Source organism: Notechis scutatus, chromosome Z, assembly GCF_049901735.1.
Source record: "Notechis scutatus isolate UNSWTSFEM ecotype Mainland chromosome Z, rNotScu1.2, whole genome shotgun sequence".
Lineage (NCBI taxonomy): Eukaryota > Metazoa > Chordata > Lepidosauria > Squamata > Elapidae > Notechis > Notechis scutatus.
This window is the reverse complement of record NC_142025.1, coordinates 102,699,156-102,720,934: the sequence shown is the minus strand read 5'-3', so window position 1 is coordinate 102,720,934 and position 21,779 is coordinate 102,699,156. Positions and strand designations below refer to the sequence as shown.

Sequence of the window (21,779 nt, the reverse complement as noted above, 5' to 3'; positions counted from 1 at the left end):
ACAATCTGGAACACGCTCAAAACCATAGAAATGGTGGTAGACTTTAGGAGAAACCTACCCATACTACCACCTCTTACAATCCTAGACAACACAGTATCAACAGTAGAGACCTTCAAATTTCTAGGTTCTACTATATCACAAGACCTAAAATGGACACCTAACATCAAAAATGTCATCACAAGGAATTTGTCTTGGTGCAAATGCTTTCAGTGTACATAAAATATCTTATATGTACCCATTTCATGTATTCACAACTATGTATACACTTATACTTATTATCTTGTAAACAATTGGCAAATCAAATAAATAAATAAATAAATAAATAAATAAAATAAAAGAAAAGATACATTCGTCAAGAATCAAGAATCATCAGGTACTATACTTAATGATAGTCATAGGGTACAATAAGCAATCAAATCATAGTAGGAAATCTTAAGGATACAAGTGATAAAGTTACATTTATACAGTCACAAGTGGGAGAGGATGGGTGATAAGGAGTGATGAGAAGATTAATAGTAATAGTAATGCAGACTTTGTGAATAGTTGGACGGTGTTGAGGGAATTATTTGTTTAGCAGAGTGATGGCATTCAGGGAAAAACTGTCCTTGTGTCTAGTTGTTCCATTTGGTCATTAAAAGCATTTTCCACTATCCCAGATGTCCAATGGATCATCCAACAATTTCTTTTCTGAATTTCCTAAGCCTACCAGTTGGACCAATAATGTGTGCAATTTTGTTTAGATTGAGTGGGATGAACACAGATCATGCTGTCTAAAAAAAGGGGAGGTGAATAAAGTGTAATCATTGACCATATTAAACCCATTGTGTGAATATTTATCCTTATGGTTTATGCTATGTGTGAAGATTTATCTGTTGCATGTATATAGTCCTCATGCTACTTTACAAAGTATGGTAACACCATCCTTCCACATGCTGCATTTGAGTTATATGATTAATTCATGCTCATTCTTTGCATCGGACCTCATGCAAGAAGAAACTATAGCCCAACCTACCATAAACATAATTGTAAAAGACAGACTAGAAATAAAAGTTTCGAAGCAAAAAAAATAGTAAGAGAACACCTGTCTGATGAACACAAATCACCAGGGCCTGATGGATTACATCCCAGAGTTCTAAAGGAGCTGGCAGATGTCATCTCAGAACCACTGTACCACATCTTTCAAAAATCCTGGAGCACCAGGGAATACTGGAGGACTGGAAAAGAGCTGATATGGTTCCCATGTTTAAAAAAGGAAAATAAACAGACCCAGGAAACTACAGACCAATCAGCCTAACATCAATATCCAGGAAGATATTGGAAAAGATAATAAAAAAACATACACACACAAAAAAAAACACCTGCCAACATCTAGAAACGAGTAAAGAAATAACTAGCAGTCAGCATGGGTTTGTTAAAAGCAGATACAGATAGTTATAATAATACAGATAATCAGAGTTGGAAGGGACCTTGTAGATCATCTAGCCCAAGCGGGAGACCCTACATCATTTCTGACAAATGGAAGTCCAATCTCTTCTTGAAAGTCTCAACTGATGGCGCTCCCACAACTTCTGAGGGCAAGCTGTTCCATTGGTTGATTGTTCTCACTGTCAGAAAGTTTCTCCTTGTTTCCAGGTTAAATCTCTCCTTGTTCAGTTTCCATCCATTATTCCTTGTCTGGCCTACAGGAGCTTTAGAAAATAGCTTGACCCCTTCCTCCCTGTGGCAGTCCCAGATCATGCCAAACCAATCTTATTTCATTCTTCAACATAGTGACTAAATTAGTAGACCAGCAAAATACGGTGGACATAACATACTTAGACTTCAGCAAGGCATTCAACAAAGTAGGCCATAACCTACTTGTTGGTAAGCTGGAAAAAAGTGGGTTAGATAGCAACACCACCAGATGGATTCATAAGTGGCTGGCAAACTGTACTCAATGAGTAGTCCTTAATGGGTCTACATCTACATGGAAGTAAGCAGTGGGGTGCCACAAAGTTCCATCTTAGGGCCAGTACTCTTCAATATCTTCATAAATGACTTAGATGAGGGAATAGAAGAAGAATTTACCAAATTTGCAGATGATACTAAGCTGGCAGGAATAGCTAACACCTATAGGTTTAAGATCCAGCTGGGTCTTGATAGACTTGAACACTGAACCCTATCTAACATTGTGGGCTTCAGATAGAATGAAAGTGCAATACTGTGCTTGTAATTTTGTATGGAAGTATCCAGAGCTATAGAAAATAAAGATAATAACCAACAGCCACGTAGATTAAAAAAAAAAACCACGTTCCACCTTAGCATCAGCTGGGTGATTTTGGATCAGTCAGTCTCTCAGCTCCACCCACCTTGGAGAATTCTTGTTATGGGGAAAATAGAAAGAGAAAGGAGTATTGTATATGTTTTCTGCCTTGAGTTACTCAAAAATTATAAAGGCAGGATAAAAATCTAATAAAAAATAAATAAAATTGTATTTTGGATTCCAGCAATTGAAAACTGATTGTTGAATGGGCTAAACCAGGACTTTGTCATCTTTAACTCCGAATGGGGTGGCACTGCCCCAGAAAGATCCAGTCCACAACTTGGGGTTTCTCCTAGACTCGTGACTCCTGCTCAAAGAGCAGATGGCAGTTGTGGCTAGCAGAGCCAGTGTGTGCCAGTGGCGGCCTTTCCTGGATCAGGATTTCCTGTGCTCAGTTGTTCAGTCCCTGTTCCTCTCACGATTGGACTATTGTAATGCGCTCTCCATAGGGCTACCCTTGAAGAGCATTTTGAACAGTGGTGGGATTCTACCAGTTCGCCCCTATTCGGTAGAACCGGTTGTTAACATTCTAAGCAGTTTGCAGAACCGGTTGTTGGAAGAAATTACTGGTCTAATCCTGTAAGAAAGGCAGGAAGGAAACATTCTGGTGTTGCTTACAGAAACTGCCTCTCCATTAACCCTTATTACATTCTTGGCAGGACTAGACTTCCTGTCTCAGGAACTTCTCTGGAGTTTTTTCCCCTTCTTTTGCTGGTACTTTGCTTGTGTGGAGTGACCATTCAAAGTTACAAATGGGTGGGATACGACAGGGTTAACTACCGGTTCGGGATTTATGAGCTTCCCTGCACGCTGGGAGCCGCGCGCCTATAAATCATCATCAGCAGGCTGCATGCAGAGAAGCAGCCTTTGAAACAGCCCTTTTTTCTTGCTTTTTTAATTGCAGCTGTGCCTCGTTCGGCAGCTGAAGTTGAAAAATCAGGAAATAAAGATCAGGTAAGAGCCCGGGTGGGCAGGTGAGCAAAAACATCAGCAGACATAGAACCGGTTCTATGTCTGCTGCTCTTCAGAGCTACCGGTTCTACAGAGGTGGACAGAACCGGTAGAAACAATGGTTACAATGGCACTGAAAAAAGTGACTTATGACCATTTTTCATACTTACGACTGTTGCAGCATCCCCACAGTCATGAGAAGCCAGGCAAGGAGATGCGTGCCTCGATGTGAGTGATATTGAGTTGGCCACACCCAGCCAATAATATGACCACCAAGCCACACCCACCAACTAAGCCATGCCCACAGAACAGGTTGTTAAAAAATCTGTATCCCACCCCTGATTTGGAAGGTATAGTTAGTTCAGAGTGTGGTGGCATAGGCAGTTTTGAGGTCCCCAAGAATGGCCCTTGTAACACTGCTGCTCCGCAAGCTGTATTGGTTGTTGGTCTGCTTCCGGGTACAATTCAAAGTACTGGAAATCACTTTTAAAGCCCTTCATGGTCCAGTTTACTTAAGAATCCATCTCACCCCACTGGGATTGGCCTGTCCTACTCTTGTTGGCAGAGGAGGCATGCTGTAGGTCTCATCAGTCTGATTGTCCTGGCTGGACGGGAGTGCAGGGGGAGGGCCTTCTCTGCTGTTCCTCCTGTCCTCTGGAACAGGGGTCACCAACCTTTTGGACCTCAGGGACCACCAAACTCATAATTTTAAATCCTGCAGACCACTAATATGAATTTTGACAGATGGTGGTTTGCTGACGTTGGTGGGAAAGTTGGTCCCATATTCCAGAGCTGCAGTAATCACAGGACTGGCCTTTTGGTCATCCCAGAGCAGCTGCTCTTCGACCCGGGTGCACCAGCCTGCCATGAGGTGGAGGAGCTGCTCCAGGATGATCAAAGGGCCAGTCTTGTGATTGCTGCAGCTCTGGAATATGGGTCCGGCCCGTGCTGGGTTAGAAATCTCGGCCGTAGGGGGTGGCACATGTAATGTGCAAATTTGCGGGTGGTACAACGTACAAAAAGCAGCACAGCCCTCGCTGGCCAGGACGAGGTAATGGTGCTGTTGTGGCAAGAGAGAGGTGGTGGCATAGGTGGTCTGAAGTGGTGATGGAGATGGCTGGAAGGTGAGGGAACATCACGCTACTTGCATTTGCGCAGCATTAGCAGTCCGCCTTCGCTCAAGGAGCCCGGCTGAAGTTTCCCGCGCCATTTGCACTTCAGCACTTTGACTCCCAGGGATAGGAGTTTGACCAAGCTATCTGCAAAATCATCTCCCTCTTGAGGAGCCTTCTCAGAAGCAGTGCGGGAAACTTCAGCCGGGCTCTTGAGAGATGAGAGTGACTCCGGCTGCTTTTCTCCATGAGCGCTCTACTCAAGGAAAGATTTGCACTTGGCCAAAGGGTGGGGGCAGCGGGTGGGCAGGCCATATAACACAGCCCTGTGTTCCAGCACAGCGTGGATTAATTGCTTTGGGGGAGTGCTTTGGGGGCATTTCTCTGCGGACCATCAAAATTTTCTTGTAGATCATCAGTGGTCTTCAGCCCACCGGTTGGCTACCACTGCTCTGGAACATCTTGCCTCCCAATATGAAGTTGGCACCAATCCTTCTATCTTAGAGCCTAAAGACGTGCCTCTGCCAGTTGACTTGCAACCCCAATGGAGGTAGTTGATCAACTAACAACAGCTCCCACCTCCCCCAACTCTGTTCTTGCCCTCCCCAAGTGTGCTTAGATTTTAATGCTTGATTTTAATTTATCTATGCTTGAATGTAAATGTATAGACATATTTTAATGACTATAAGTTGCCCAGAGTTATCCTATGGTAAGATTGAGGACCAATACATTACTTTTAAAAAATGAAATAAATAAATGTGTTTCTCTGCATAGTAGTCCAGTTTATGTTTTTTAATTAAATCCTTTGAAGATATCATTGGTGCGGAAACTTAAAAGCTGGTACAAACTTAAATATGTATATGGGTCAATTTTGGAAATAATACAAGACTTATTAGTGGGTTTATCCTCAAATAAGGAATGATTGTGTCTATCTAAAACAGTGAACTATAAACCATGGCTAATAATTAGTGGCCACTAATTACACTTACATTTCTATGATTTGTTAAAAAAATATTATATCTACATGTTATGATCTAATTCACATAATGTGGAAAAATACATGAGCCAGCTATCTAAGAACTAAGTGTATTATGCAAAAGTAGGATTATTGGGTAAATCATGTTTAGAATAGCTAGATAAACCATGGTTAACTCACACAGTTATAATTTAATTTTTCCTTAGTTTGTAAACTACTGTTTATGATACAATACAAAGACAATATAACTATAAAAACGTTTTAAATGCATGGGCTACTTGCCTCATATTAGCATAAAAAGGAAGATTTTGTATGAATCAGGGCAAAGAGTTTATTTTATTTATATCCCACATTTATTATTTTATAAATAACTCAAGGCAGAGAACATATCTGACACATTTTCTCCTCCTATTTTTTCCTCAACAAAAACCCTGTGAGGTAAGTTGGGCTGAAAGAGTTATCTAGTTGACTTTCATAGCTAAGGCAGGACTAGAATTCAAGATTTCCACCTTTCTAGCCTGATGCCTTAACCATTAAACGAAACTGGTGTATAACCCTTGACTTATGACCACAACTGAGCCAAAATTTCAGTTGCTAAGCAAGACAGTTGTTAAGTGAGTTTTGCCCCATTTTATGAACTTTCTTGCAGTAGTTGTTAAATGAATCACTGCACTTATTAAGTTAATAATATTGTTGTAAAGTGAATTTGGCTTCCCTATTGGGTTTGCATGTCAGAAGGTCACAAAAGGTGATCACATGATTCTGGGACATTGCAACCATCATAAATGTCAGCTAGTTGCCAAGATCCAAATTTTGATCACGTGACTATGGGGCAATGGTCATAAGTGTGAAAACTGGGCATAAGTCACTTTTTTCAGTGCCATTGTAACTTCGGATGGTCATTAAATGAAAGGTAGCAAGCAGAGGTGGGATTCAGCAGGTTCTGACCAGTTCTGGAGAACCGGTAGCAGAAATTTTGAGTAGTTCAGAGAACCAGCAAATCCCACCTCTGACTGGAGATTTTACAGTATCCTTCCCCTGCCACGCCCACCAAGCCATACCCACAGAACTGGTAGTAAAAAAATTTGAATCCCACCACTGGTAACAAGTCAAGGGCTACTTGTAATTTATTGGAGCTGACTTTGACCTTACAAATCTGGTGGTTGTTGACTTGAAAGGTGGATGGGGATATCAGTCTGCACCTTTCAAAGATAATTTCTCAATTCTTATATTTGAATATTCAAATTTTTATTGAAATATGTCAATGAAGATTCTAAGTCATCCAGAGGTGTCTGAAAGTTGAGTCAAATAGCAAAAAAACCAAAAAAGAAATGAAGTCCAGTTGCCATGACTCAATTTCCAGATATTATTGAAACAAATTCTTCAGATATTTGGAAAGATACCTTTTGTTTCCAAGCTGTCACAAGCCTTAAATTTGTGAGAATCCTTTTAAAAAAATACTGTGTTAACTTAAATTTTGCCTTTTGCATAATATTGTAGGTACATCTCTTGCAAGAAATTGCAAAAATAAATAAATCATGAAATAATAGATAGTCAACTGGTGAAGCTTGTAATTTTACCTACAGCCCCTTTCTGTCAAGGCTGCTATGGATATCTAAAAATAGTAGTTGTAAACCCTGTTACCGTTTTCTGCCATCTCTTATAACTGGCAGGGGAAGCAATAAGAAGTGCTGTTATGCCCGTGCCTCATTTGCGTGTGCAGGTGAATGCCTACGTATGACCTTCTCTCATCCCGCACATGGCGGACTCTATCAATTGGCACAGGCAATTAGATCGCCTGCGAACAAACTATTTAATACCGTAACCCCTCAATTTCGCATGGCATTCCGGGATCGGTTGTTCTCATACGGGCCTATCCGTGGTATATCCGGTACTACATCTCCCATCATACCGTGCGCTCTACTTCCTAGTCGATCCGAGGATCTTTGGTAGTTTTAGTGCCCTTCGTCCATCTTCGCTACAGAGCCATGCCAATCGCAACTACACTTCCCAGAATGCTTGTCAGCTTCTCTTGTTCCACCCTTCTCGGTCATCCTCCCCGCCGTAAGGCCGAAAGGAGTAAAATGGCTGCTTCAGAGGCCGGGCCCGAACACTTTCGACGGCGATCGCCGCGCCTCCTGGTTTTGTGTTGAGGTGGGCGGGCGGAAGGGCCTAGTTTCCCGGTGGAACCGGGTAATTACCGAAAGGGTTTGGGAAGCATGTTGGGAGAAGAGCAGATATTACGATCGGAGTTGCGGGGGGTGGGGGGGAGTCTAGAAAGCGTCATTGTAGGAAAGGGAGATATTGGGTGTACGCAATGCAGGAGCCAGCACTGAAAAGATGGGTATGGGTCATTTTGGGGTGACGCAAGAGAAGGTTGTGGGGCGATCCCGTTAGTTAAGATGGAGGAGGGGAGGAAAGGTTGAGGGAAAGTCAGGACCGATCAGCGATCATCTCACCTCGAAGTGGAGGTAGGGCACATAGTAAGAGGGAGGGGAAGCCTTTGGTGGGCTCCCTGATGTATAGGGTATCTAGTTTGAAAATGTGGAGAGGAAGGAGATGGTAAATGGAGTGTTGATGGTTTTTGGGACGAGCATTTCTCGGGGACGTGTCCCATTGATCATTATCACCGTTTATCCGGGAAGAGGAGGGCATGGAAGGGGTGGGGAGCATACCCTTAATTTTGTGGTATGTGTTTGGTATGGAGGACAAGCTGGATTTAGGACCTACTAGTCTGAAGGAGGTGGGTGATGTCTTCTTAAGGACTCACGATGAGGTTTGATTGGGAGCAGGGATTGGTAATCCAGAAGCCTCCATATTTATAGAAATTGTAATCTTAAAAAAAATCTAGAGTAAACCAAATTACCTATCTGTGGTTGAATAACTTTTTGCAGAATTCGTGCTATGGCATTTGTCAGGGCAGTGATAGTGGCAAGAAGGGGATTAGGACACAATATGGCCAAAGAAGACAATAATGCAAATGAAGCTGCCTTGCATCAATCATATAGTTTAGTTTGTATGATTTATTTTTGTCTGAAGTTTTCAGGTCCTCAGCAGCCTATCTGTCATCATTTTTCCTAGTTAAGCATGAGATTAAGTAAAAGATATTTTGAATGCAAAATGTTACTATAGTTAAAATGTGCAATAATAACAAATTATATAATAGGTTGAAGAAATGAGGTGCAGCTCTGATCAAAGATACTTCTGATGTCTGAGTGTTGTATTAGGACAGGAGGTTTAGTAATGAAGTATCAAATTATTGATAATTAAAAACTGACATGTTGAAAGTGATCAGGAAGCCTAAAATGCTGATCAATATATAGTACTGTTAATAGCTGAAGGAGAGTCTTAGTAAATGGTTGGAATAATATGTCTTGAAGAAGGTGAGATCAGAATGTTGGAATTCCAAATAAGCACTGAGTAAAATGGGCAGATTTATGTGTAATCTTAACTTGATAGATAGAATTCTTTATTGGCCAAGTGTGATTGGACACACAAGGAATTTGTCTTGGTGCATGTGCTCTCAGTGTACATAAAAGAAAAGATACATTCGTCAAGAGTCAATAATTATCAGGTACAACACTTAATAGTCATAGGGTATAATAAGAAATCAAATCATACTAGGAAACAGTCAAAAATTGTTAGGATACAAGCAACAAAGTTATGGTCATACAGTCATAAGTGGGAGGAGATGGGTGAAAGGAAGGGAGGATTAATAAAATGGACAGATTTATGTGTAATCTTAACTTGAAATGCAGAAAGCACAAAGTAGAGGGGCAAGATTTAGAAAAGGTAAAAGATAATAGGAAATATTCCTTGGAGGATCTTAAAGTAATAGTACAGAGCAATGCTGGAATGAATTTTTAGAAATAAACTGTAAATTAAGGAATTGGGTAATTGTTAAGTGTATAAAATAAACATGGCTTGAAGTTTCTTATGTAGATCCTCTGTCATAGGATGAAAGTCTGGCAAAGATCTACATATCTGCCGGATAACTGGTTCACTAAACATAAAGAATCGAGAAATAACAAACCTATTTTTCCTCATTAAGTGAAAAAGGTGAAAAAGTCAGGTCTTGAATATTTTCATAATTCAGAGATTCAAGAAAAACTTTTTGTTCTCTTAGCTTTCAATTTTGAAACTGTCCTCTACCAGTGATAACACAACTTCTTGGGCTTTACTCCTATTACATTCAGAGGACTTTCCTGCTATGCTCTTGCTTCTTGATGTTCATTTTTCTAGAGGCATGTTTTTAAAAAGAGAAATGGACCAAGCCTTGAAAAAAAGCAATTGGGGAAGAACCCTAACCACCAAAATTTTGCATAGAATGGTAAGGGCCATACTTCAAAGGTGGGTATTGGTCTTGGGATGGAAGTTCAGGAGTTTCTGTGGGTGAAATGGGCTTAAACAGGTGCAAGTTTTTAAGTTATTCATTTGCTCTAAAGAAAGGCAAGGGTTTTTTTGCCCCAGTCACTCTGGGAAATGGCCATCAGCTGAATAATAGGAGGTCGTCCTTTTTTCATACATACCTGCTTTACAAAACCAAGGCTTGTAAAACCAAGCAGTTTTAAATAAGTTTTCCTGTTTTGGCTAAGTCTGAAATTGTCTGGTTTAAAGTTGCCAACCTATAGATGAGGTAAACGTTTGATGCTCTTTCCTAGTGATTTTCACCCACTCTGTTTGGAAAACAATTAGAAATACCTAATTAATACATTTTTAAGGGACCAATAATTATTCTATAATTTAATTATCCTTATTGCTTTCGTATTTATGAACAATCTGTTTTGAATGATGGGTGGAACAACCTGTTTTGAATGAAGCTTTTGAGACCTGGTTTGAAGTTCAGATATCTGGCTTGAAGATCAAATATCTAGAAGTAGCTTCTGCAAAATTGAGTAGTGGCTTTCCCTCAGTTCTATGCAAATAGAAGAACTCCTTATAATATCAGTACTTAAATCTGGATTCTCATTAATCTCTTGTTCCTCTCAGCTTCTAGGATTTCTACTGCTGCAGACATGGAAGAGGAGAACCAGCACTCACCAGTCAGGGAGGGTTCGGCACATAGTGGTGAGAAGCCAGCCAGCGAACCTTCCCTTGATTCGGATTGGGACCAATCAGGCACCCTCTGTATTGGCCACATTATCATTTTGGTAATAGCTGCTCTATTTATCAAGAGATTATGGGATAGTGTGATGGATGGGGTGTTTCTTACTGTTGCAGCACAAAAACTCATAGTCACAGGGATAGGGAACAAAAGAAACTGGTTCATATTAAAGTAGTGCACAGAAAGTGATTTTGTTGAAAATTAATTTGTACTGATGCTGGTAGAGACAACATGGTGTTCTTTATATTATGTAGTCACAGGCCTTTCTTTTAAATTCTGCAATAAACATGACTATTCCTTGTACTCTTGATTCTAAGTGTTATTTGAGTGTCAACAAACAACTTCATTGATAAAACATTTCTTTCTTAGATTGTGACATGACAGTAAGGTATTCTATCACTGGAAAAAGATGTTGTAAACTAGAAAATGCCATGACAGTTGGAAGCCATCATGTCTCCTTATGATCTTAGAAAATCTTTGCATCATCTTTCATTTTTTTCACAAATTAGAAGACTGTTCTGCATTTGAGAACTAGTAAAAATTGAACTTGATAAGATGCTTTAGAAGCAGCTGGAGTTTTGTATCAGGAGCCTTGTTTTGTTCCTTTTAGCATTGTAATTGGAGCATCAGGAATATCCTAATAGTAGTTTTTAAGCCTCCTAAAAATTAAAAAGGAAACATCGTTGTACAAAATATTGGGGAAAAACAACTTTATATTTCTTGAGTATCTCAAAGCTTAAGACTTTTTTGAACCTAAGATTTTCAAGCAGTCAGATGACATTGCTGAATAGTATTGCAACAAATGCAATAGCTAATCAATATTAAATAGTTTGTCACATGCAGCATCTAATATATTGTGTAGATTATCAAAATGGAAGAAATCTAGAGTTACTCATTTAAAATCCATTGAAACAATGGAAGAATTCTCAATAAAAACTTACAAGTTTGGAAAAAAGGAAATGGAATTTTATTAGTCATGCTAACTGAAAATTCATTGATTTCAATTGGCTTTCTCTCTAAATTTCAGTCATGATCCAGTCAAATAGAGTATTTTTCTTTTTCTACAGTATTTTGTTGTATTAAATAAAGGTAGGAAATAAATATCTAGAATTATATGAATCTAAAAGCTAAAACAGGTACAACTATAGATTTAAACAGGATGGTTTCTCTGTATTTTTCTTTTCTTGAAAACAGCAGTTCAAGGTATTTAAAGCAAGAACAGCAACAGGAGCTATCAAACAGGCTTTCAGTTCTCAAAGTAATAATTATTTTTGACCATTTATTTTATTAAATGTGGGTACTACTGAACCCACTGAGTCTGATGATTGCTTTTGACCATGGTAAATTAAACAGTAATAAATTATTCCTAAAATTTTAACAATGCTAAGTTTAATTTACAAGATGACTCAACCATTAAAAGGCATGCTGATAACTCAGATTTAAAATGTTCAAAAAAGCTAATTTTCAAAAATGAAATAATTATTCTGGTAGCCAGTCTGATTCCAAAAGGAAACTATTCCATAGTGTTGCTGTCATGATTGAGAAACATTATTGCTTAGTTTCACTGCCTCATCAGTTGGGTTTTCATTAGGTAATTATAAATTGAATGTATGATTATACCTGTGGAATAATAAACAGTCTTCTAATGATATCAACAACAGTTAATAGCAGTATCATTTCCATTGCATCTTAGTATCACAGTGCTCATTCTTTCTCTAAGGTAGGTTAACTGGGAAGGATATCAGTCATAATCATCCAGTGATTTGATGGCAATTCAGATTTCTCTTGCTTTATTTTATTTTCAGTTTTTGAACTAGCATGCAGCAGAGTCTTTCTAAATGTTTTGTAATAATTAGATTCTTAAAATGTTTACATGATTTCATAACTGTTTAGATTTTATTGAAGTACATGGGAATAATTAAATATGCAGGTTTGCAACATGTCATCTACCGAAGGTAATTTTAAAACAGGCACAAATATTGTGCTGCTTTCTTCACATTGGGTTTCAGCTCCTAGCAACCCTTGACAGAATAGCTGTCATTTAAAAAAAAAAAAAAAAGGATATATGGAGGGCACCCTGTTGTCCATTTCTGCTTTGGAAGGTGCCTGTTCCTGAGGATAATCATTTGAGTTTCTTTAATATTGTAGAAACAGCTTTATAGGCTCACTGGACTATATCCTGAATATACCGATAGATGTTTTATCTTTAATAATATATCTGTACTGTACCTAAAACATACTAAATTTGGACTAGGTTCCAAAGAATTTATGATGCTAGTATGGCTCTACTCCCAGCTTTGTATTGATTTGTGTTCTCTAAATAAGCCACTCTATTACCGATGGGCCTTCCAAAACAGCATAGAGTGGGCTTTTCTTGATGTAGTGATAAAAAGTTATTTATCTTTTTTATAGTAATTTTTATAGTAATTTTTATTAATGTTTACAGATACAAAGCTAAAAAAAACTAATACAAACTAAGAAAAACAATAGAAAAAGAAAAAAAGTAGAAAAATTAGTAAAAAAGAATAATATATAAGAAATGACTTTCTCCCTTGGTCATGACTAGTCAAGCAATTTCAGTAATTTATCGCCTTGTCTGATTCTATTACAAAAGTTTAACCTTGATCATTAAACCAACTTAATATTCATTCCTTTGTTTTTAACAATTTTTATTTTTAATTCCTCTGAACAGCATCCTAGAACTTGATTTCTTTTATTTTCATTTTATCTTTTCTCAGAAATGCCTTCAATAACTTTAACATGTCTCTTTTGTAAATCCAAAATAAGAAAGTTATTCAAGTCATCTTTCTGGTTTGTTGTTTATACGTTCTTTTTAATTATTAAGATAGCCTGCTTCATTTGCAAATCCAGTGTAACATCTTTATGTCATATATAATAATTTACTGTTCCTTTGTAACTGCATATTTCTCTTTTTTCCCCCTTTACTCCAGCTCAAGTGTGTATTTTTCCAATTTTTAAAAAATGTAGCAACTGCCTTTATGCAGGAAAAGAAATTTTGGAACAAAATCTCATTGTGTTATTTGTTTATCAATCAGTGTCTTGCTGTCACTTTCCCAATTTAAAGAATTCTTTTACAGTTAAATTTGATTAGTTTTCAGTTACTTTTTTTAAGATCAAAGATTATTAGAACTAGAAATTAGAACTAGGGTGTCTGATTTTAACTGTGTTAAAATAAAGTTTCAATGTGGAGGGAATGCATCTCAAATACTTGCTTCCAAAGAGATATATGTCCATGAGGTTATGTTTCCTGGAAATAAACTCCATTTTAAAAATTAACTTTTAACCAACTAAACTAAACAGGTTCTTTTGAGTGCACCCAATTCATTGGGCTTAAAATACAAAACAGCTAGTGCAACATAAATCCCTAATACACACACACACACACATACACACAGCATTCACAAGCTGTTCACAAGCTCACCATTATTCCACTCTTCCCCACTACTACTACTACAACTCCTCCTCCTTGTAAGTACAAGTAGTCCTCGACTTACAATCATTCCTTTAGTGACCATTTGAAGCTACAATGGCACTGAAAAAAATAATCTGACCATTTTCACAGTTATGACTGTTGCAACATACCCACGGTCATATCAAAATGTGGATGTTTGGCAATTGGCTCATATATATGATAGTTGCAGTGTCCTAGAGTCATGGGATCACCTTTTGTGATATTCTGTCAGGCAAAATCAATGGGGAAGCCAGACTCATTTAACAACTATATTACTAGTTTAACACTCCAGTGATTCATTTAACAACTGACAAGAAAAGTTTTAAAATGAGGCAAAAACTCATTTGACAACTGTCTCATCTAACAATGGAAATTTGGACCTCAGTTGGGGTTGAAGTCAAGGATTACTTGTACTGCTAAAGAAATTCTCTTTCTGGCTGTTTTACTCATAAACACACCTTCATCTCCCCCACATACCCTCACACCAGCACAATTTTTATAGCCACCATTGTTGTGCTAGCTGTGGAGGGGTCTTAAAGAGACACAAGTGCTGGCTATTTTCTGAACAGCCAGCCCTCTCTCAGTTTTCTAAGCAGCATTCACTTTATCTTCCAAAGAAAACAGACTATATTAGCATAAGAGGACTTGTGCTAAAAAGAATACCAAAAGGAACAGCCCTGCAGTCTTGAAGCAGTAGAGTAGATCAGGTGGACTCAGGCAATTTTGTGTCTTGGTTAGGCATAAAGTCCAGTTCAAAGTGAAATCAATAGTATTAAAGCAGGTTTTTTACTGCAACGGTCTCAACTAGAATTTTTGTTCATTTTTGTGCTGAACAGAACATATGGACTAGATTAGTACATGGAACATAAACTATAGAATAACAGTTGGAAGGGACCTTGGAGGTCTTCTAGTCCAAGCCCCTGCTCGAGCAGGAGACCCTATACCATTTCAGACAAATGGCTGTCCAGTCTCTTTTTAAAAGTCTCCAGTGATGGAGTACCTACAGCTTCTGAAGGCAAGCCATTCCACTGATTGATTGTTCTCACTGTTAGGAAATTTCTCCCTCGTTCTAGATTGCTTCTCGATTGGTTTCAATCCATCGTTTCTTGTTTTGTCTTGTGGTACTTTGGAAATACATTGACCACCTTATCTTTGTAGCAGTTCCTCAGATATTGGAACACTGCTATCATGTCTTTCTTTGTTCTTCTTTTCATTAGATTAGACATACCCAATTCCTTCAGCCATTCTTCATATATGTTTTGATCTCCAAGCCCCCTAATCATTTTTGTTTTTCTCTGCATTCTTTCCAGAGTCTCAACATATTTTTTGCATGGTGGTGACCAAAACAGCAATATTCCAAGTGTGATCTTACTAAAACTTTGTAACGTGGTACTAATACTTCATCTGATCTTGATTCTATCCCTCTAGTAATGCAACCTAGGATTGCATTGGCTTTTTCGACTGCTGCCATACGCTGTTCATTCATATTTAAGTGATTGCCAGTAAGACTCAAAGATCCCTCTCACAATTACTGGTATTGAGCCAAGTTTCACATAGTCTGTACCTATACAATTGTTTTTTCTTGCTTAAGCATAAAACCTTACTTTTTTCTACATTGAATTTCCTTTTGTTAGTAGGGCCCAGCATTCAAGTCTATCGAGATCCATATGGATCTTGAACCTATGTTCTGGTGTTTGAACTATTCCTGCCAGCCTAATGCATCTGCAAACTTGATGAGTTCCCCTTTTATTCCCTCATCTAGATTGTTTATGAAGATATTGAAGAGAACTGGGCCTAAAATGGAATCTTGGGGAACCCCACTGCTTACTTCCCTCCATGAGGATGTAGTTCCATTAAGGATTACATTTTGAATACAGTTTGTCAGTCAGTTACAAGTCCATCTGGTAGTAGAATTGTCTATCCCACATTTTTTTAGCTTACTAAGAAGTAGGTGATGGTCTACTTTGTCAAATGCCTTACTGAAATCTAAGTATATTATGTCCACAGCATTTCACTGATCCACTAATATAATCACATGGACAAAGAATGAGATAAGATTTGTTTGGCATGATCTGTTTTTGACGAACCATGTTGGCTTCTGGCTATAACTTTTTTTGCTTCCAGGTGTTTGCAGATTCATTGCCTGATTATCTTTTCCAAGATCTTCCCAGGTATTGATGTCAGGCTGGTTAGTCTAGTTTCCTGGATCTGGTTCTCCCCCCCCTTTTTTTTTTTTAAGATAGATGCCACATCAGATTTTTTTTTCATTTCTGTTCAGTTGTAAAAGATCCAGGTCTGATTGAAGATAAACTACAAAAGGAAATTTTGCATCAGACTTAGTTGTCTGAGCAAAATTCCTATCACCCATAACCAAATGAATGTTAATTTAGAAGTTTGACTTTAATGCAGATAGTCTTGACTTACAACATTTGTTTAGTGACTATTCAAAGTTATAACTGAACTAAAAAAAGTGACTTAGGACTGGTTTTCACATGACTGTTGCAGCATGTTCACATGATCAAAATTTGGGCACTTGGCAACTGGCATGTATTTATAACAGTTGAACTATCCCAGGGTCATGGGATCATCATTTGTAACTTTTTCAGCTTGCTCCCAACAAGCAAATTGGGAAAGCCAGATTCTCTTTAAGAATCCCATGATTCACTGAACAGCTGCAGTGATTCACTTAACAACTGTGGCAAAAACTCACTTAACAACTGTCTTGCTTAGGAATGGAAATTTTGGGCTCAATTGTGTTCGTAAGTCAAGAACTACCCATAGAAGAATTTTGCTTCATTAGATTATATACATTGTGATAGAATTCCATTCCTTATAATACATATGTAATTATCAGTTTTGTAGTTTTTTGAAACACAGTAGCAGATGTTTGTTTTATAATTGTGTAAAGAGAACCTTAAGAGTGAAAATGAGATTACTTGTTTATGCCTTTTATTTATTTGTGTGGTGGATATACAAGAGGTGTGTCCTTTTGCACTTGGCTGTGACACAATTCTTCCTTGTAGAGATGTTCAGCAATTGCTATAAAATATATTGATTATATTTAAATGACCTTTGGCAATTGCCACATTTGATGTCACACAGTAACTGATAACTGTGTCTTCCTGTCTTCACAGAAGGCTTTGCAGCAGGCTGTGGGCAGTGGCTTAGCAGGGGAACTGAAAGATCCGGCGAGTGAGAAAGGTACTAGAAACCAGAATGGCAGGGTGGTATCGGCATCAGAATTGTCTACCTACATCATCAGACTATCTACAGAAGGCCATAGATTTAGAGCTGTATCTGCCATAAACTCAGCCCCTTAGAGGGAAGTATATATCTTGTAGGCAATCCACAGTCACCTTTTTGTGAGATGAGCCATTATATAAATTGGTTTAATAATTCAATCTTTAAAATTAGATTTTTTTTTCTCAGTTACCATATTACCCACGATATTTTAAAAAATTAAAATTGTTTTATTTGTATCTACATTTCTCAGTTTTTTCACAATACTTTCACCATACTTCCCAAATACAAAACAATCAAAATAGTAAATCCAGAATGCAGAACTATTGTTTATCAAATTTGCTGGATTTCAGCAAATCCCAAATTAGCAATCCCATCAAGCATGACCATTGATGAATAATGTGGATACAGATGTGTCTCTGGTGTAAAGGTGGATAATTTTTTTGCATGAAAGCGAATATTTGAAGGGGTTGAGGGAAAAAAAAACATGCCTGGCGAAGAGATGTAGACTACCAACAGCAGCTCTGTATAGGTTAACACCATTTGTTTAGTGGCCATTAGAAAGTGACTTACCGTTTTCACACCGTTGCAGCATCTCCATGGTCACATGATAAAAATTTGGACACTTGCAACTTGCCTGTATTTATGACCATTGCAGTATCCTGGAGTCCTATGATCACCTTTTGTGACCTTTTGACAAGTAAAATCAATGGAGAAGCCAGATTCACTTAAGAGCTATGCCATGAAAGGTCATAATGTAGGACAAAACTCAACAACTCTCTTGTTCAGTAACAGAAATTTTGTGGTCATAAGTTGAGGACTACCTGCAGTCATTTTTATAACACTTTCCCAACATGCTCAAAGTGTTCCCTATCTGCCACTTTACCATTCTTATATAAAACAGATACTACTTTCTCCTTATTACAGATGGAAAATTGAGAGATAACGTCTTATTTCAGGCCATTCAAGCAAATTTGTGACCATGCATAGATTTGAGGGTCTCAAAACACTGGTCTATAACTTTAATGGTGACTTAAAGGTAATTGAAAAATTAGGTGTAACTTATTTGTTGTTAAGCAATCTTGGTATATACAGTCTTTTTTAAAAATGCACAAAACTAAAAAGAAGGTTCTTGTGCATATCTGAAGCCAGCTGATTCATAGACTATGCTCCCATTGGTGTTCTTAATACGCTGGCACTATGTAGAATTACATATGAATTCAGTTGTATTATGACATACTATAGTCAAGTGGTCCCCAATTTTTCCAGCTGTACGGACTGGCAGAGGAAAGGAGATGGTTTTGCATGCACGCACGCTGCTTGCGCAAATGGAGCTTCCTGCACTTGCCTGCCACTTGCGCAGCCTGATCGCCAACAGGCCGCAAACCAGTAGCTGTCTGCAGATCAGGGGTTGGGGACCCCTGCTATAGTTGGTTATAAAATGTATATACTTTTTGTTTTCATTTTCAGATGCAGACTGCAAGTGCACAAGTCAAAGTAAATGGTGTTGGAATTCTAGAACTGAAGGTTTTGGAGGAAGCTGGCTGGGAACTGGGGACTTTGCCTTGGCCTATGATAGAAATGATCCAATGGGTGAGGTATGTGGCAATTTCATGTTATTATTCATACTATGATGTAGAAAATAAACAAACATATCTTAATTGAAGAGCTTTACAAGTACCAGTCATTGTAACAGACTACAGATATCCTTGATTTGACTATAGATACCCTTAATAGACAACTACCAATCATTCAAAATTATGATAGTGCTGAAAATAAAACACATAATCAATCTTCAAAGCAATCCTATAGTTTTGTGATCAAAATTTGGGTACTTGCCAACCAACATAAATTCATAATGCTTGCAGTGTCCTGGGGTCACATGATTGCCATTTGTGACTTTCTCAGGAGGTTTCCAACAAGGAAAGCCAGAGGGGGAAGCCAGATTTGCTTAACAACCATATAATTCACTTAATGACCATGGTGATTTGCTTAATGACTGCGATAAAAATTCATAGTACTGATGCAACTCACTTAATAAACTGTTACCATTTGGTGACAGAAGCTCCAGCGCCAATTGTGGTTGTAAGTCAAGGATTACCTGTACAGGCACTTCCATGCAAGTTTCATTTTCCAAGTCATTTCTTTTGAATACTGCACTTGTTTTCTTTGGGCGAAAGGCTTCATTGTATGCCATATGCAGATGTTCTATGGTGATAATAGACTAAAATGGTTTTTTCACATCCACTTCTTTTTCACCATAGAGAGGATATAGGAGATTTTGGTCTATTTTTGTTGATGATGTCAATTTCCATTCTTTCAGGTTTTTCAGGCTCCTTCTTCTGGTATAATGCCTGCCTTGGCTGGAATATTGAATTATCTGGACTGGCCATATCATATGCCCCGGGAAGTCGAGAGCTCTACAGATGCCCAGGCGGTTTAGTAAGTGAGAATCTTCTCAAGCTGCGATCTTGCAGGAGATAAAGTGCACAATGCCACTGAAACTATCACATGAACTATCAGTTTAACACCTTGGAAATTAATCTGCTTTCAAAAACTCAAATAAACTGCTTGGAGGATTTGTGGTATACCATTTAGAGGGCTATTGCTGATTAGACATTTTAAAATGTAATAAATTAAATTAAACATGTTGATATGATGGAGCCATCCCGCCCCCCATCTGTAATTCCAGATGGACTGGAATTCCCATTATCTCAGCCTGTAAGTCCTATTTGTCCTGTCTGTCTGTCTCCCATTATGGAGTTATAGTCTGACACATCAGGTCAGTACAGTAACAGATTGGGGATAGGCTGAAATAGAATAACAATGCTTACTAAATAAATTCAGAAATGTGTTTTTATATAAATCAAAGGGCTATTTTAGAATTATTCTAAAAAGTAGTACTGAAGAAATGGAATGGCAGCCCTGACTGTATTCTAGAGGCCCTTAAAGATCTGGCTCGTCTACATTCTGGGTTGAGGTGCTTGGGACTTCTGCTGGGTGCATGATGTTTGTTTTATGCCATCTGTTAAATATTTCTGTGGATTTTTTAATATCTTCGTTTTGCAATATGTCCAGAATCAGCCTGCAGTCAGGGAGTGCCTAAACAAAACAAACAAATAATAAATAGGCCTTGATATCAATACAGGATTTTCTGTATGAGTAATAAGGGTTTGAATGGAACACAGGACTGTACCTGCTGTATTGTACAGGTAGTCCTCAAAATATGACCTGTCACTTAAAGGCAATTCAAAGTTATGACAGACCTCCCAAAACCTACATATAATCCCCTTTCAAAGTTACGGCTGCTACAGTGCCCCTATGGTCATTTGCCTTATAACTGACTGACACCTCTCACCTCTCTCCCCCCTCTCATTCCACCCTGTTGTGACCTTACAGCGAATGGGCCTGTTCCCCACACCTCCTGAAGCAGCTGCCATTTTCAGAGTGCTGACAATTCCTAGCAGAAAGGACATGTTCGCTGCTTTTAAAGCTTTCTGCCCTGATCAGCTGGTTGTTGGGAGGCTGCAAACCTCTTCTGGTTCTTGGCAGGCTTTGGTGAATTAACTGCATGCATGCAAAGCCAGCAGCTTCAGGGGGAGCTTCCCAAAATTGTTCCCTCCCCTAGAAACCCACATTTCTTCACTAAAAAAATACCAGAAACCTTCCCCCACCTTAGGTACTGAAACTAAACTCTCCCTTTGTACTACCCTCCAATCTTAGTCCTCCAATATGTAAGTTACTTGATGAATGATAACACATGCAGCAAAACGGGTAGCTGTAGCAGAAGGTGAGTCCTTGAAAAGCGGTTTAACTGCTTATCTGACTCCCCTCAGAACTGAGCTAGGACTCCTCTAAAGCAGGAGGCAAGTGTTGTGCTCTAGCTGCTGAATTGAACACTGAAAGCAAAAGTAACTTACATATTTTTCCACCCTCTTTCCAGGCATACAGTAAATTCAGCAAAATAGGCAGTTAAAAGGGGTTGAGACTATTTGGAGAGACCCAGTTTACAAGTGTGGTTTCGTTGCCCAAATACAGAGGCTTTTTTGGAAGCCCCTCTGGCTTGGGAGCATGGTGCTGGACTCTAATTTAACTAGTCTCTTTCCTCCCTGCTGGGTTGCTTTTAACCTTGTAAGGTTTTTGCTGCTTGTCTGCCTCCCTTATGGACCCAGCTGCCCCCCGGGCCAATAATGCACCCTATACCCTGCTTAACAATCCGTATGTTTGTTTAATGGGGGCATCAGGGAGAGCAGAGATAAGGTTGTTGATCAAAACTGTCTCAATAGCCACCCCCACTTGTGACTATAATAGACCGACTCCATTCTAGTTGTAGTCGAACACTACTGTACCTGTACTGTGATCTTAGGAAATTCAAGCAAGGTTGAAAACCTGTTGAAGTACCTCCTAGATATGCCTTGAGATGTATAATCAACATTATTCTTCAGATGTACTATGCTATTTAAAAGTCCTCTATAGAAATTGCTCAACATTTAATGCCTTCCACATTGCAAATTTCAGAATTTCTGACTATTGGTTAGGCTGGCAGTCGCTTTTGAGAATTACCACTTGAAATATCTGGGTTATTTTTTTCCCTTGAAGGTGTTGCTTCTTAATTAGGTTAA

At 38.5% G+C, this 21,779-nt stretch overlaps 1 protein-coding gene across 6 annotated transcripts in view; it reads left to right on the top strand.

Moving 5' to 3' along the window:
- Nucleotides 1-7,402: 7,402 nt before the first annotated feature.
- Nucleotides 7,403-21,779, top strand: part of SCAF1 (SR-related CTD associated factor 1) — a 29,827-nt gene continuing 15,450 nt past the window's right edge. Inside the window, exons 1-6 of one of the 6 annotated variants that reach the window (XM_087945771.1) lie at nt 7,403-7,495; nt 9,584-9,671; nt 10,331-10,491; nt 17,052-17,118; nt 18,628-18,755; nt 19,481-19,599. In XM_087945771.1, coding sequence (XP_087801897.1) covers nt 10,357-10,491; nt 17,052-17,118; nt 18,628-18,755; nt 19,481-19,599 — 449 coding nt within the window. In that variant the 5' untranslated portion in view covers nt 7,403-7,495; nt 9,584-9,671; nt 10,331-10,356. Of the gene's footprint in view, nt 7,535-9,583; nt 9,672-10,330; nt 10,492-17,051; nt 17,119-18,627; nt 18,756-19,480; nt 19,600-21,779 lie in introns of all 6 variants that reach the window. The other 5 variants (XM_087945770.1, XM_026669636.2, XM_026669635.2 and 2 more) reach the window with 5 other exon arrangements.